The 16,280-nt window shown below is 42.7% G+C and overlaps 1 protein-coding gene across 2 annotated transcripts in view; it reads left to right on the forward strand.

Annotated features, from left to right (window-relative positions):
• Nucleotides 1-16,280, forward strand: part of cacna1ia (calcium voltage-gated channel subunit alpha1 Ia) — a 242,043-nt gene that overhangs the window by 107,343 nt on the left and 118,420 nt on the right. For both annotated transcript variants that reach the window (XM_077541159.1, XM_077541150.1), the window contains 3 exons: nt 1,547-1,680; nt 5,276-5,373; nt 9,446-9,605. In XM_077541159.1, coding sequence (XP_077397285.1) covers nt 1,547-1,680; nt 5,276-5,373; nt 9,446-9,605 — 392 coding nt within the window. The remainder of the gene's footprint in view (nt 1-1,546; nt 1,681-5,275; nt 5,374-9,445; nt 9,606-16,280) is intronic.

A 16,280-nucleotide genomic window follows, 5' to 3' on the forward strand; every position in this document is an offset into this window, starting at 1 on the left:
GTTTCGTTTGGAAGTACTGCTTAATGTTCATACTTTTGTAAAGCCATGGTCTTGTAACAGAGGATTTGAGCTAGCTTCTGAAAGAATAAGACGAATATAAAAGTACAGGTTAATCCGAACAAACCACGCCATTGTTATTCCAGCAAATCTCTTGCGGTAAACAGTTTGATTGGCTTATTATGGTCATGTGATCACAACAAGACCTACCGTCCTGAATAAAGGTACGTACACAATCTGTGACAGCGGCATGTGTGTGGGAAAAACAAAACAAAACAGCTGTTTGATAATGGGCATACATTTAACAGCAATTGAGTGTGTCAACATGAGAATTCGACTTAGTCTGGACCCACAACACGATCCGCCATTTGAAGATGTCTACTGTAGACAGTATGTTGTCAATTACAAATCAGTTCCTCCATCACATCACAATTACTAACCCAAAAGGTTTTTTTAGGTGAGGGAGAAGATTGTATTTTTAGATTGTATTATTGTATTTTGGTCAAGGTCTAAAATTCATAAAAGAACATTTTCAGGGATATACTGCTACAAATCAAAACCAGATAACAAAATATTTATCAAAGACTGGGTTTGTGTGTGGATGCCACCCCACAGGCTGGGAACTGAATAAAGAAACTCCTGTCAACATCAAAAAGCCAAATACTTGGCATATCCTGCAGCCTGCTGGCTATGACTGCTTCCACTACTCAAATCGAGATTCCCTTGAATGACTTACAGTATTAGTAAAGGCTGCAAACAGTCATACAGCCTAAAGCCCCGGAATGTTTTTCCCCTCCAAAAATACAATGGGAAGGCTTAGTTTGTGATGTACAGTACAACAATGACAACTGGAAATTAAATCTCACACAATATTCTTTACTGCCTCCTGACTTTTTACGAAATTTTGACTTGGATATTTTTCCTTTTATGTATTCTGCATTCTGTATTTATGCATCAAACGCTAGTGTGACATAGTATGCAAGATTAACCTTTTAAGCTGTGTTTTTTGCTCAACAGCCGCAAGTACTTTCCAAACATATTGTAAATGTATTTTGAACACATTTAAATCACATATTGTCATTGTGTGCTCTTACATTGAGAAGATCAATGCAATACGCAGTGTTTAAAAGACAGCAGAATGGAAATAACTGAACAAAATCTATCCTGGGATGAAGTTCCACAGCATGAACTGGTCTTAAAATGTCATAAAATTGCCTTTTCAAGGTGAAAAATTGGTCATGGATGGTTTTGAGACCTTTGAATTGAAAAAAAGGTCAGAAGTGAATCCAAGCACATTTTCCCCCTGACCTAGAAAATGTGTTGAAAGGCCTGCTGGGTAAATTACCTGTCTTGCAGAACAAAGGCAAACTTGCGCATCTCTTGTAAAACAACTGTTGATTCTAGAAAAGGTCTTCACCTTTTTCAAATTGTATTCTATGTATTTGCTTCTAACAAAGAGAATGCTGTTCTGTTCTGAATCACTTATTGCATCAAATACTGTATCTTCAAATCACTTTACGGAAACTATTGTCATCGATATTCCCTACAGGCCTTCGATGCCTTCATCTACATCTTTTTTGCACTGGAGATGGTGGTGAAGATGGTGGCTCTTGGAATCTTTGGTCGTCACTGTTACCTGGGAGATACTTGGAACAGGCTGGACTTCTTCATTGTCATGGCAGGGTAAGCTATAACATTTGTGGTTCCCCTCAGACTTAGTATGACTAGTCAGGGCCCTCTTAGTATGGTTCATAGTGAATGCAAAACACACTTTTCACTTTCACTTTTCATAGACGACATGGCAGCCGTTTGGAAATAGCTTGTTAATGTGGAGTTATGCCCTTTCCAGTGAAAAACAAATATGCTTGTGTGTATGATGTATCTGCTTTGAAAACAGCTGTAAATGTGTCAAAGTTGCATCACTTAGCACATGTTATAGTGTGATGAATTAGTCACAGTCAAAAAGCAGACACGGTGGAGTGCGGAAAGGTGAGGGGACATTTGTCTTCATTTGAATTGAAACAATTTATTCCCAATTGCCCATGGTGTTTTTGTGAGTGTGTATGGGTACACAAAATTACTCAGCAAATGACTAAATTGCTCAATTTCTCTGTCAGGTTATACCTGGCTTTGTTTAATCTGCATGTGTGTGAGGGTTTGTGCTTTTGTACAACTGCCTCTGCCTTAATTTCACTGCACACACATCCTCTAGATTAGCGCCCGGGCTAATTACTGAGGGCAGTACCAACGGTGCAAGGCCAAATCTCGGTCGGCAGTCTGCTATTAGCTCTTTTTCTCGAGGTAACCACCTCACACTGCTGCCATCAAATTTTCTTTTCTGCCGTTTAAATACATAAAATGTGTTTTAGTCCCCAAGATACAGTATATCCAAGGCTAGCGCTGTTCATACACTGAAAAAAAAAAAAAAAAAAAAAAAAAAGATATTTCCATTTTAATTCATATATTCTCTGATAGGTCTCAGACTCTCTTATTCCCAATGTGTATTTCTGGGCAGGTCTACTAAATTACTGAGCCAATTGGGATTTAACTGAAGGTATAGTCTCGAAATGATATATTGGTCAAATATCATTCTTTTTTTTTTTAACCTCATTTGGATGGTTTTATTTTACATGCTGCACGATGTAGCCTGTCAGTATGAAGGAAAAGTGAACTGAAGCAAGTCTATATGAGCATCCACCAGGCTTGCTCATCCAACTGTACTGTATAACCACATAAGTAAGCATTCTGCCACTGTTGTTGCTGCATCTGAAAATATTTAGTGTATTTACTGTCAAATGTGAGCATGATGCAGGAAAAGTGCTTTGTTCACAGGGAAAGATCAACTTTAATGGCAACTTTGAAGCAAGCACATTTCTAATTTGACAGTTATGTCCCTGCGGCTTTGACATTTTGCGTCTTCTCCTTGGGTTTTCCCCACCATCGGTTTCTCCAAGGGATTTTTCATACTGTTATGAACGTACACATACAATATTAAATGAAAGCATTCATACATACGCAGAAGGCTTTAGGCTAGCCACTAATTACTTTCTCAAACACTGGCCTGATGTGTACAGTACGAAACATGCCTCTCATGTATGTACACACTTTACACACACATGTGGACAGTAGACTGCTGCACTCTGAGGCACAGTTGCAATACTTCATTAATACAAATGAACCCCAGATGGAATGGGATCACCAATCAATCCATGCAACTGTGAATAGTTTTGTTGGTGTCTCATATTGTGTTACTAGCTCAATCCATCTGTGTGGCATAAAACACCCAGTCTTATTTGCCATCAAGTATGTTGCTTTTCGTTTAACAACTCCCTTTTGACGTTGTTCGGGATCTCAGCTATCCACATTCAATTAGTTGAGCACAGATATGATTGTATTTGAGATGGGTGGAAAAGGTTGGCCCCAAAACAACACTTTAGCTCTTCTTTAGTCTGTGACGGCTCCATCAAGCTGCAGGTCACACGCAGTGTAACATTTTTTAGCACAACACTGGGACGTGAATGTCAACACACTCTCACACAGGGAGTACTTCAAATGCTAATAATGAACTTTTTAGCAGAGTAATTATAATAATAACAGTAATAATAATAATAATAATAATAATAATAATAATAATATGGTATACACTTATGGTTCACATGTATTTTTGTCCTCTGTGGAATTTGAACCCTAATTCTCCATTTCCAATTCTCAAGTACTTACCAACTTAGATACTGCCCCCCAAATCGCAATCCCTTCCAAAATATTCCCTGAAGGTTTGAGGAAAATCAGTTGAAAACTGCGCCCAGTGGAGCGACACCATCCCAAATGCTACGTGGTCCCTTCGCTAGCTGGGGGATACAATTAGCAGCTTGAGCTGTTGCCTGTCAGCTGTGGGCTACAATAGTTCAAGCCTTGTTGCAACCGCGCCGACACGAGTGTGAGCTGCTGTCAAGTTGATGAGTCAATGCTGAAGTGAAAATCTTCCCCACCCTACTGAGAGACAGGTTGCTGTGTGTTGTTAAGCCGCTCGATGATATTAGCCTGAGTGTCGGAGTGGTGATGCTGCTGGTGTCATGCTGCCTCAACACTCTTGTAGCCCCAGGCACAGCAACGGTGCACAAACACGCTTCAGGCCCGCCCCACGCCGACTTATATGGCTGAATCCAAGTGGACTGTCGGCGGCAAGTTCTCATGGGTGGCCCACCCTCATTCAGTGGACTTGCTGCAATTCAAATTTTTCGATCGCCAGTGAACAGCGTTGCAATGTCGCAGATGAAACAACCAATCAAAATTGTGCGAGCTTTCGCGAAAATGACACATAAAAGACATTTCCACCTTGTTTGTTGTCAGAAAACAGGAGAGCCTTGATCGCTTATCCCTGAGCAACTGTGATACAATTTTCTGTCGACAGCAAGTGACAAAATGGCCGCCCCCTGAGATGGATAAAAACGGGCGGATTTTGCTGCTTTAATTATATTCCTCTCATGCAATATTAATCAGAATGCTGTGTTTAGACTAGTGGGGGTGCATACAACATATCATTGTAAATGAAGATGACTTGGTTGATTCCCTCTTTAAACTCCGATAATAGGTTGCAGTTTATCCATTTCAGAGTGTCGGTAGATGTTTTTGTCAACGTCAGTAGATTGATTCGTGTGTGGCGGGTCTAACTTACAACCATTCACAAGCACATCCACACTGGTTGAAATGAAGATATTTCTTGTGGGGATAATAAATTGAAATCCGAACTAATAAAAGGTACAACATCATCCTGAAATTTCTTATTTGGTTCCAAGAGTCCCTTATTTCTGTGTGGTAAAAACAAAATCAGAAAAAAGAAACCTGTGTCCATTAAATCAGACGTGTTTCAAACACACATTAAACACCCATCAAGCATTCTCCTGTGAAAGTGGTTTGGCTTTGGGGGGCGCAAACAGCTTAGCCACGCTGCGGAAATTTGCTAACAGATGCCAGCTTTTAAGTGAGCCACAGCATCCTGCAGGCAACACTTGGAATATGAAGCCTTCTTTTTTTTTCCCCCTGCTCTCATTCTCCTCCTCACCTCTCTTTCATGTAATTCCCTTCCCCTGCCTCTGGACTGCTGCTCATATCTAACACTGCTGGGACAGGTGAGATTAGATCAAAACAATGACCACTGATTCTAAAACCCAACAAGGGATATTTGGTCCACCCGGAGCTATGCTTGTCTGTTTGGCATATTCTGACAACAGGAAGATTAAAGTGTTCTTCATTCTCTCTCCCATTTATTTATCTCCAGCATGGTAGAATACTCACTGGACCTGCAGAACATCAACCTGTCAGCCATTAGGACGGTGCGAGTCCTTCGTCCCCTGAAAGCCATCAACAGAGTGCCAAGTGAGGGCAACTTTTAATCTACTTGTGCCATGGAACCCAGTGTGTGTCTTGGCGCTGTACCCTGTTCTGCATCTTCATGAAAATCCATTCATATGTATTATGTCTGTGCTGCTGCATGACACCTGTTCTCCATGGGGATCATTAAACATTCAGGCTAAACTTAATCACTATAATCGTAGCTCTAGACAAATCTCAGCTCAGGCAATTCTCGAGTGAGAAGTATGATTGCAACTTGTGAGCACCACTAGGTAGTATTTTGCTATTAATGCTTCATAACTTGGTCAAAATTGGGTTGAAATTTAGCCACCCATTTTCTATACCAGCTGTCCTCATTAAGTTTATAATCCAGAACCTTTTAAGTGGAGACTGGAGAGCAGACGTGCTAAAAACTAGTCCACTGTGCTAGCTTTAGTTTAATTAAACTCCCTGTAAAGTGAAAAAAAAAATATTCTAAATCTAACAAACCAGTGAAGTGTTGTTAGAGAACCAGCTCAAGTGTCAATCAAATACAGTACAACTATCTTGTCCTTCTCATGCCTAGCTACATCCTGTTGAGAGGCGCTATAGCCACCAGCTAGCTCGCAAGCTAGCAAGCTTCTAGATGCCGTGAATGGGCGGCGAGCCTGTCCGCTCCTCACCTCCTCACTTAGTTGTCACTTTGTCTACATAACAGACATCTTAGTGGAAGTAAACTGTTTATTAAACATGGCAGCACACATCATTCAGCTCTGTAAATTGTGGAATCCAAGGCTAGCTAACTAGCTAGCCAACTGCATGCCGTATTGGTAGAAATGTGCCACATAACAATAAGAACTCCTAATTGTGTCATGTAACCACTGATGTGAACAAAGGCGCTCAGTTCTTATACAATAAAACATCATAGCTACAAAACACCTGACAGCATGTATATGTGTATCATACTGTAGCAATGCATAGATCATAATATTTCATTGTATAGTATGTGCTTGCTGTTTGTTCCAAGTGACTCCTTGTGTAATTACTTTGCGGTAACCTGATTCTGTCCTCTAGTCGTGACCCCATTAGGGGTGAGGAAGGGGGAGGGCTTCAGACTATTTGTTCCTCGTTTTGTTGGATCGCTGCTTTGTCCACACTTCACAGACAACCGGAGTGCATGTGCAACCTCACCCCTCGCACACCTCAATTTGTAACCCCCTGGCAAATTGTCGGATAATAGTCCCTTGCAGTGCACTCGCTACTGCATGAATGAGAGAGATGGAGTGTGTTAGAGTTCTTTTATTGAAGAAATTGGTGTGAGACGGAAGTAGTGCCAAATAAAATACAACATGAGTTTTTAGGAATAGGAAGTAGGAACATATGGTTCAAGGGAGGCCGCCTGTAACCACAACCTGGTATTGTCACTGAGGAGAGAAATTACGATGTGAAAAAAAAAAAGTCGAAAATGCCTGTGATGTTTCTTTACACTCCTGTTAATGTGTTCCTTCAAAATGTTTGGTTACAATTTCCTTTCCTGATTTCTTTCTTTTTCTTTTGTCACTTCTTGGTGCTCCTTCAGGCCGTGCCTCATTCTCGTTCACCGTATCTCAATCGCACCCTCTCCTCACCCAATTAGAACTAATGGAACTCCGGTCTAATGGCAAGGCCCCTTGGGAACAAACACATTTTCACTTGCCTCGAGCTGCCACCAGACACACACACTAGCGCATGCCGACTCATACACAAGCAACACTTGTGCTCTGCATTTGATGAGAAAATTAGTGAAGACAGTGTGTGACACTTTCAAAGTCACACATTATTGACATGCCTTATGTCATTTACAGCATGTCTGATAAAATCAGCGACCAATGTCTTCATGTCCTCTTCGTGTCTGTCCTAATAATCTCAAATGTGTCATCATCTGGGATGGTTAATATGTTAGCAACCACATGACAAAATGGTTGTGATCACATGTGCAAATCATTTAAAAAATGTGCTTGTATTAGGTGAGTAAACTACAGGTGTCTGCACTAAATGTTGTCAGCTTGTGAGTCATTGCCAGCATTGTCTCATTTCTCAGCTTCTCACCTGTCACTCATGGCTTCAGCAGAATAAATGCACTGTTGTGTTGCTGCCACATTAGCCTACTGTTGAGCTGTTACTCACTAATCACAACGCGGCCCTGATAAACACAAACACACATTCATCAAAGACAACAGTCACGCCCATGCTGATGATTGCAAACATGCCGAGTTTGCCTTCAGTTACTAATCATACAAAAGTTTGGGATATTCAGCTTTTGGGTGACATTTATTTTTTATTTTATTATGTATTTATTTCTATTATCATTTATTTTTAATCTTTGTTTATTTTTTATTTTTTGAGTACTGTAGTGCAATGTTTTTCAACCCTGGTCCTCGGGGCCCACTATCCAGCCTGTTTTCCATGTCTCCCGATTCTACCGCAGGTGAGCATCGTTATCAGGCTTCTCCAGAGCTTGCTGATTAGCTGTCATTAGAATCAGCTGCATTGGGAATAGGGAGACATAGAAAACAGGATTGAGAAACACTGCTGTAGTGTATATGGACATATTTACTTACAACCAAAAATGTGACCAACCCTAATCCTTAACGTAACCTTAAGACAAACTGTCACCATTTTGTGCCGTCACTGATGACTGGTCTTGACAGTGTTGGTAAAACGTTCTACAAGTAGCACCCACACACATGCATGCCAATTTCCTGTATGAGGTGGCTTTGATCTCATCAGTGGATTTTCACCTCTCTCGCCCGTCAGTCCAACTCGCTGTCATCAGATGCCACTAATCACATCTCAACATGTCACTACTGCGGGATGACTCGTACACAGGAGATGAGGTCATCATTTTGGCAGGGATTGTAGCTAATTAAGCTGCTTCTAGTCACGAGCAAGACGTGCATCATTCGAGTTGGGCTGTTGCATGTATTTCTGATCTCCTCACTTTGCCAGCCAGATTGGTTCGTTCAAATTTTCTTTTCTCAGCATTGCTTGGCAAGTGGCAAGTGTTTGTCTGATATATCCCGCCTCCTCTGGAGAAACTGTTACCTCCCACTATGGGGAATATGCCACAGAAGAGGCGGGACGTGATTTTGCACATCAGTTTATTTCCGGTCCGGGTTGCGAACGCACAACCCAGGGGCACAAAGTGGAAGCACAAGTATTTTTGACGCAGCCCACACCGAACCAGAAACAAACTGTTGTGCAAAAAACAGTCCCGCCTCTTCCGTGGCATATACCCCATTGAACTACGATTCTGTGCAGAGGCTGTAATATTTCTAGTTGCTTTTAGAGACCTCCACCAAGAGGTTATGTTGGCACTCACATTTGTTTTACCCTCATCAATGACATACTTTATGATTTTTATTAGGGATAGAACGGGCCGATTATCGGTGCCGATATTTGACATTTTGACTAATATCGACATCGGCCTTTTTATGAATCTGACAGCCAATAAAGCTGGTATCTCACTGAGCGGTGAATTCTTGTGAATGTAGCAAATTCAGGGATTTCATCAGGATTTAGAAGATGTTCACAGACAGTTTTTACTTGCCGCAAACACATTTCTAACATATTCAGACAATTTTTCACTGTCTGCGAAAATCTTTTGAAACCTTTTACGAACCCTGATGAAAATCTGATGAAAATTACATTCTCATTCTTTTGTCACTCAGTGAGATAATGGGAACCTTAATTTATGAATGTATTTAAATGTCCACTTTAGAAAAATGATGCTACACTGGGAGCTCCCTACACTTTTTATTTTTTTAAATAAATTTAAATAAAATAATTGAGAAATTATGTTGAAATTTTGGAAAACTTTTTGCAGTGGAAAACATTAGGGATTTACTTATTTCGTTTTTAATTTAGCTTAACACATGCTGATGACCCTGGAAGCTCCCTTTTAAACAAAGCTGCCAATTCTTTATATGTTTAAAATTAAAAGAAAAAATACTTTTTAAAAATGTTGACGCTAATATTTTGTCTTTTACTGCAAATGAATATCGGCTGGAAATATTGGTTATCGGTCTCCTTGACTACCAATAATTCATCACTAATTTCTATCCCTATTCCCCTGCAGGTATGCGAATCCTGGTCAACCTGTTGCTGGACACTCTACCCATGCTGGGCAACGTTCTCCTGCTCTGCTTCTTTGTCTTCTTCATCTTTGGAATCATTGGTGTGCAGCTGTGGGCGGGGCTGCTTCGCAACCGCTGTTACCTGGAGGAGAACTTCACCTTGTAAGATCATTCTTTTTATGTAAAGCCACATTTCAAATTGACAGGAGGATATGAAATGCCCGGCACAACTAGAAAAATATGCTAAAGTAATAATACACCATTTAAAATGATGGAAATTGACAATGAATTGTCACTCACTTCCAACCGTGCTATTAAAATTTGCATTCATGCTGAGCACCCGACATAAGGAAAGACTTTAATACTTAGCAGAAGTTAACAACTGTGGTTTAGTTACGTCATCTTCCCAAACTCCTTTTTCACACTTCTAAGAGCCATGAGTGATGCAATAAAGAAAACGATGAGCTGACCAGACAGCATAATAGGCAGAAATTAATCTGCATGCAAACGTACCCGTTGTGGCTTCCTTCTGCGGCAAAGCATTTCAGTTATCGATTTTTTAGCAAAGCAGGTCTTCTAAAATGCGTCTAACCTAGCTAGTATATTTTTTCTTTAAAAAAAAAAAAAAGAACTTTCCATCCTGAAAGCATGTAATATCATGAGACTCTCACGGAGTCAAGAAATGGTGGCATTATATGAAACTTGTCAGACATAAAATGTCCAAGATTCAAGACTCAAGCACTTTCCAACACTTTAGAATTTAGAATGAATAAATAAATAAATAAATAAATAAATAAATGATTTGTGATAAAATATATTTACATAAGATATAACCTTGATAATAGTGATGTCATTTTTACCAATGTGGGACAGTAACAAGAAAAGTATTAACTCATTCAAACCCAAAAACGGGAAAATGTTTTTTAATACTTTGTCCTGCACTCCCAAAAACGTATTTATACTATTTTTATTTTTTTTATTTTTTTATGAAAGAGCATACAGAAGGCTTTGATGCACCTTCTAACATGAAGAAGTGGCTTAGAGCAATGGTAGTTATTATTAGCAGAATTTAAGAGATCAGCCAGGGCCATGTTGCAACAAGCTCTTTTCCCAGTGTTTTGAACAGATTTGTGCATAATGATGAAACTTAGCAATATTCTAATGCTAATTGCTGCAAAATGGAAACAGATAGAAACATACTTTTTTTTCCTGACTCTAATCTGTCTTTTGGTAGGTTCCATGTTGCTATAGCAATAGGACAAAATATTCTGTGGGCCTTGCAAAATCAGTCAAAATCCAGTAAAACAGTCAGGAGCGAAGGGTTGCTTCAGTGAAAATGGCTGAAAGTGAATGAGTTAATTACCAAAACCTCCAATAATTTATAAGTATTCTCTACCCAAGTATTTGTTTGTATTCTCTCCACTTCAAAGTGTTGCCTTCTCCTTGTCCTTGCCGCCCAAGAATAGGATTAGTTTGCAGCTGCATGCCTACATATTCACGACACGCCGACACGCCTGCCGCCTGTCTGTGTCACGCTGACATTCACCTTGTGTGTCTGAGGGTTTCATCTCATGGCATTCATTCTCTTGCTTCTTTTTCACGTGGCTAGAACGCCAACAACCAATACAGAAAGGCATTCACTATACCGCATGATCTTTTATGTTAGTGTTGTAATGTGTCTATAAGAAATCAATGCTGCTTTGTTTGGTAATGCTGATGCATTGAGCGGTAATGACACTTGTAATAGTGAGATGGAAAGCGGATTTGTATCGCCAGTGAACAAAGACCTGTCTGCATCGTCCTCTTAAAGTTAAGTGCGGAAATTTACTGAAGTGAAACCTCTTCAGTAATTTAATGACGAAACTTGAACCAGTGCATTTTTGTTTTGCTTCATTTGGTTCAAGAGGCTTAAAAGGCGATTTTGTCATTTGTGTTTTGTTAGTTGTACAGCTTTTCTTTTTTTTTTTCTCTTGACACGACTGGTTCGTACGCATTTGCTGACCAATGTGGACTTTTCAATTTTGTTAGATGCATTATTAGGATAGAAGAAGTGTAATTTAGCATGTAATTGAAACCTGCAGGAGAGAGTGTGCTTGAGTGCTTAATTAGTAAGGTGCTAGTGAGTTAGCACTTGAGCGCTATTATGCTAAGTAAAGAGCTAATGCTGCCTCCCTGAGAGGCAACAATGGAGTGTCACAGTCAAGTGCAGCAATCACTTTGCCATCTGACACCTTCTTTTTTTTTTTTTTTTTTTTTTTTTTTTTTTTTTTTTTTTTTCTGAAGAGCTCAGAATTGTTCATTCGGTAGTCTTACCGATTCAACGTCTTGTCATCATTGCTCTTTTCCTTTTTTTTTTTTTTTTTTTTTTTTTTTTTTTTTTTTTTGTGTGTGTGTATGTGTGCGTGCGTTTGCGTGCGTGCGTTTGCGTGCGTGCGTGCGTTTGCGTGTGTGCGTTTGCGTGCGTTTGCGTGCGTGCGTGCAAATACGTATAAATTTATACTCATTCATTCACCTAAAACCTTATAAATATCCCATTACCCTTCGCCTTAACCAGGTACTTCAGAATCTTGCCAGAGTCGTGAGATTTAAATGGTCAGGAGACCAGAGAAAAGGTCAGAAAAAAAAGAAATAAAGAGAAAAGAAAGGTAAATCAAAGTGACATCCAGCACCGACCAAACACTTCCTGCCTTCCCCATGATTACAAAATCAAAGTCTTACGCCAACCCCGGAAGCCTCTAAATTCCAGCAAATTTAGCGAGATCTCAAGAGCCCAGAGGAAAAACTAAAGAGAGGAAGGAGGGAAGGATCGATAAGGCAGAGTGAGATCAATAGAAGCCAGTACATCCAATCCATCAAAGTGAAGTCCAGCACCAACAAGACCCCTCCTGCGTGGTTACAAAACCGGAGTCTTATGCCAACCCCAGAAACCTCATACTTCTAATAAATTAAGATCTCAAGTGACCAGAGGAAAAACTAAAGAGAGGAAGGAGGGAAGGATAGATAAAGAAAAGTGAGAACCACAGACACCAGCACCAACTGATTCAAGGGGCTGTGGGAGGGAGAGGGTACTTCTGTTGAGTTTCAGTAGATGCTGGTGCGACGGATCTGGCATGCATAAGGACCACCACCAAAGAGAGAAGCCGTCAACCGCGGTCCAGCAAAGCGAGCACCCCCCCCCCCCCCCACCCCCCCCGGAATCCCCAGGCCGCGGCAGCACCAAGGCCACCCCCAAGCCACCCGAGCGGACACCGGTCAGCGAGCCGACCCAGATACCCGGAACACCCCCGCCCCAGCCCCGGCCCACACCCCCGAGCCCAAGGCCGCAGAACGAGGCCCAGCGGGCCCCCACAGCGCCCCACCGGTCCCCAGCCCCCATCCCCCCACGACCCCCCCGCACCCCACCCAAACCCGCCATCCACCACGACCCAGGCCCCACCACCCCCGACCCCCAAACCCCCGAACACACCCCGACCCCCAGCACCCAACCCCCCACCCACCCATACCTCCACCCCCCCCCCAAACAAGCCGCCCCCCCCCCGACGGCCGCCACCCCCCCCCCCGCGAACCCGGCCCCCCGCGAGAACCCCCCACCCCCCCCCCGGAAACCGGCACCGGGCAGCAGCGCAGAGAGGGAAGATGTGCCCACCCCACCTCCAGCCGCGCGAGATTTGCACCGCGGCGGGAGGGGGGAAGCAGAGGAGGAAGCACCAGGGGAGAAGGCGGGACACCAGAACACCGAGCCCGGTGGGGAGAGGCCCCGGTCGTCACGCCAGAGTACAAGTGACACCTAACCCTGTTACTGAGTCCGCCAGCTCGCCGACTGGCGAGCTCTACCCTTACACCGTGAATGTGGCCCCACCCAGTGTATATACAAGTGTGTGCGTGTGGTGCATTAAAATTGGGAGCAGGTGAGTCGGAGCAGAGGGAAAAAATTTCCCCTACTCCGACACACCCGTATCCCCCCCCAAAAAATGAATATGTATATGTGTGGTGCATTAAAAAAGGGAATGGAGGGACAAAGTGGTGGGGCAGGGACACAAATGGGGGGGACCACAGCGCTGCCAGGCACTGCAGTCCATCCCCTCTGATGGCTCCCCGCCCCAACTCACCCCTCCCCTTGGACGTGAGGTGCATTAAAATTGGAGGGGAGTTGAAGGGTGAAGACGGTGTTTCCACCCTTCCCCACCCCACCAAGAAATGTGTTGTGTGCCCTATGTGTATATTTACAAAGTGTATAGTGCAAGCTAGTGAAGTGAGTAAGAGGAGCGACCAGCGGGGCCTCACCCAACCCGGCGGGTGTAGGTGGCACGCCCGCCCCCCAGCACCCCCACCCCCCGCCGCCCCCCACCTCATCCACCCGGCACCACAATGGGCGGACAGCCAGCGCAGCAGGGCTACCGGACAGCCCACCAGCCACCGGGGCCCGCCCGGGGCACCAGGAGTTATACCGGAGCGGGGCAGGCCCCAAACCCTCGCCCGGCCCCCGGAGCCCGACGCCCGGGCCGGGGAGGGAGCCCCAGGCCCAGGGAGAGGGAGGGGGAGGGGCCGCAGGGCAGACAGGGAAGGGGGGGGGGGGGCGGGGGAAGCGGGGAGAAGACGACAAGAAGGCGAAAGGGCGGCTGCAGGGCAGGAGGCGGGGGGGGAGAGGAGGAGGGAGGGCGACAAGGGAAAAGGGACCGGGAGGCAGAGGAGGATGGGCGGGAGGAGGCGAGGAGGGAGAGGCGACGGGGGGGAGGAAGGGGGAGGGGAGAGGGAACCACGGGGCACACCGGAGGCCCACCCACCCCGAACCGCGCCGCCGGGCACGGAGCAGCGGACCGCGCCGGGACGGCACCGCCCCGGGCACCAGGGGAAGCACCCCAACACCGCACCCCACAGGGGGCCCAGGGAGCGGCCAAGACGCAACCGCCACCGAGCAGACAACGGGGGGGGGGGGGGGGGGGGGGGCAGAACCACCCCCGCCCGACCACAGGGGACGGCGTCAAGAAAATTGACTAATTAGCATGCAGTAACACCAAGTGTTGATGCTTAGTGCCCACTAGAAATAGATCTTAAGGAGTTATTGAGTATAGTGTCGTATAGTGTGGTATGCTCGAGCCCACTAGCAGCAACTAGGTTCCTGACTATATAAAAATAAAAACAATCAGATACAAAATACCAAATACAGGAGCAGCGAAAACAGAAGTTGTAACGATGTGGTGGCTCTCGTTAACAGGCAGAATCTTGGCAGGATTAAGTTGCCAAATTGAGATTAAAATATTCTATGTACATAGACCATATTTGTTTAAATCTTGATACTTGATTTTTATTTAAGGCAGAGATTTTTTCCATTGAGATATAATTTATTAGTAAGTTTAACCAGTGGTCGATATTTAGAGATTGTTTATTTTTCCAATTGACAAGGATTATTTTTTTAGCAATAGTAAGGGCTATAAATATAGATTGAGATTGTTTACATGGTCGCTCAGTTATTGTTAAGTCACCTAGTAAACACAGTCTTGGAGATAAAGGAAGCCTACAGTTTAATATATCAGCGAGCTTTTCCAAGATTTTAGTCCAGAAATGCAGCACTGGAGTACATGACCATAAAGCATGAAGATAAGTATCGGCAGTGTTTTGTGAGCACTGGAGACAAATGTCGGAGTCAGAGAGTCCCATTTTTTTCATCATATATTGTGTAATATATGTTCTATGAAGTATCTTATATTGGATAAGTTGCAAATTTGTCTGTTTGGTCATTTTAAATACATTTTCACAGATTTGGGTCCAAAAGTCTGGTTCCGGAACTATAGACAAGTCTTTTTCCCATTTTAAAGTCGGTAAATACGTTTTATTTGTGTATAAAAATAACTTATATATTTTTGATATTTTCTTTATTGTTGTTGGAGAAAGCTTTATAATATCTTTAGCTAAGACAGGCAGTTGGAGCGTATCTTGAAGTGTTGGGATTTGTTTCTTAACCATATTTTTAACTTGCAGATAATGTAAGAAATTTCCCTTTTTTATTTCATATTTCTGGACCAAGTTTGTATATGATATAAACTTATTATCTGAGAAAAGATGATGAAGGTGTGTAATTCCTTTCTGCTCCCATAGGCTTAAATGGAACGACTGATTATTAAGTTGAAAGTCGGGGTTATGCCAAATGGGAGAGAGCCCACAGGGCGCCAATTGGGAGTTTGTAATTTCTAATGCCTTCCACCAGGCAGTCAGGGTGGCGGCTATCATTGGGTTTTTAAAACAATTATGTCGTCTTATTGATTTTGTAATAAAGAGTAAATCTGACAGTCTAAGATTATTACAATCCTTCTGCTCCAATTCCAACCAACAGTTAGTATCTCTGTTGGGTTGTGTCCATAGCACAAGATATTGTAGTTGATTAGCTAGATAATAGTACATAAAGTTTGGTGCCTCTAAACCTCCTTTAGATTTACTTTCCTGAAGAGTAGATAGACTAATTTTGGCTTTTTTTTTATTCCAATAGAATTTTATGATAGCAGAGTCCAGCGATTGGAACCAGTTAGACGTAGGTTTAAATGGAATCATTGAAAATAAATAATTAATCTTTGGTAAAACTTTCATTTTTATAGTAGCTATCCGTCCTATTAAAGAGATCGGAAGATTATTCCAGCGTTCCAGGTCACTACGGATACTATCCAATAATGGTGAAAAATTTAAAGAAGTTAATTCAGTTAACTTAGGTGAAATTTTAACACCTAAGTATTTTAAATTACCTGTAGGAAAGGAGTAGTGTGGATCCTGACTTGTAGGATTCCATGAATTTTCTGTAATAGGTAATAATGTTGATTTTGTCCAGTTAATAGAGTAATCTGATAA

The sequence above is a fragment of the Festucalex cinctus genome, chromosome 1, assembly GCF_051991245.1.
Source record: "Festucalex cinctus isolate MCC-2025b chromosome 1, RoL_Fcin_1.0, whole genome shotgun sequence".
In the NCBI taxonomy this organism is placed as follows: Eukaryota; Metazoa; Chordata; class Actinopteri; order Syngnathiformes; family Syngnathidae; genus Festucalex; species Festucalex cinctus.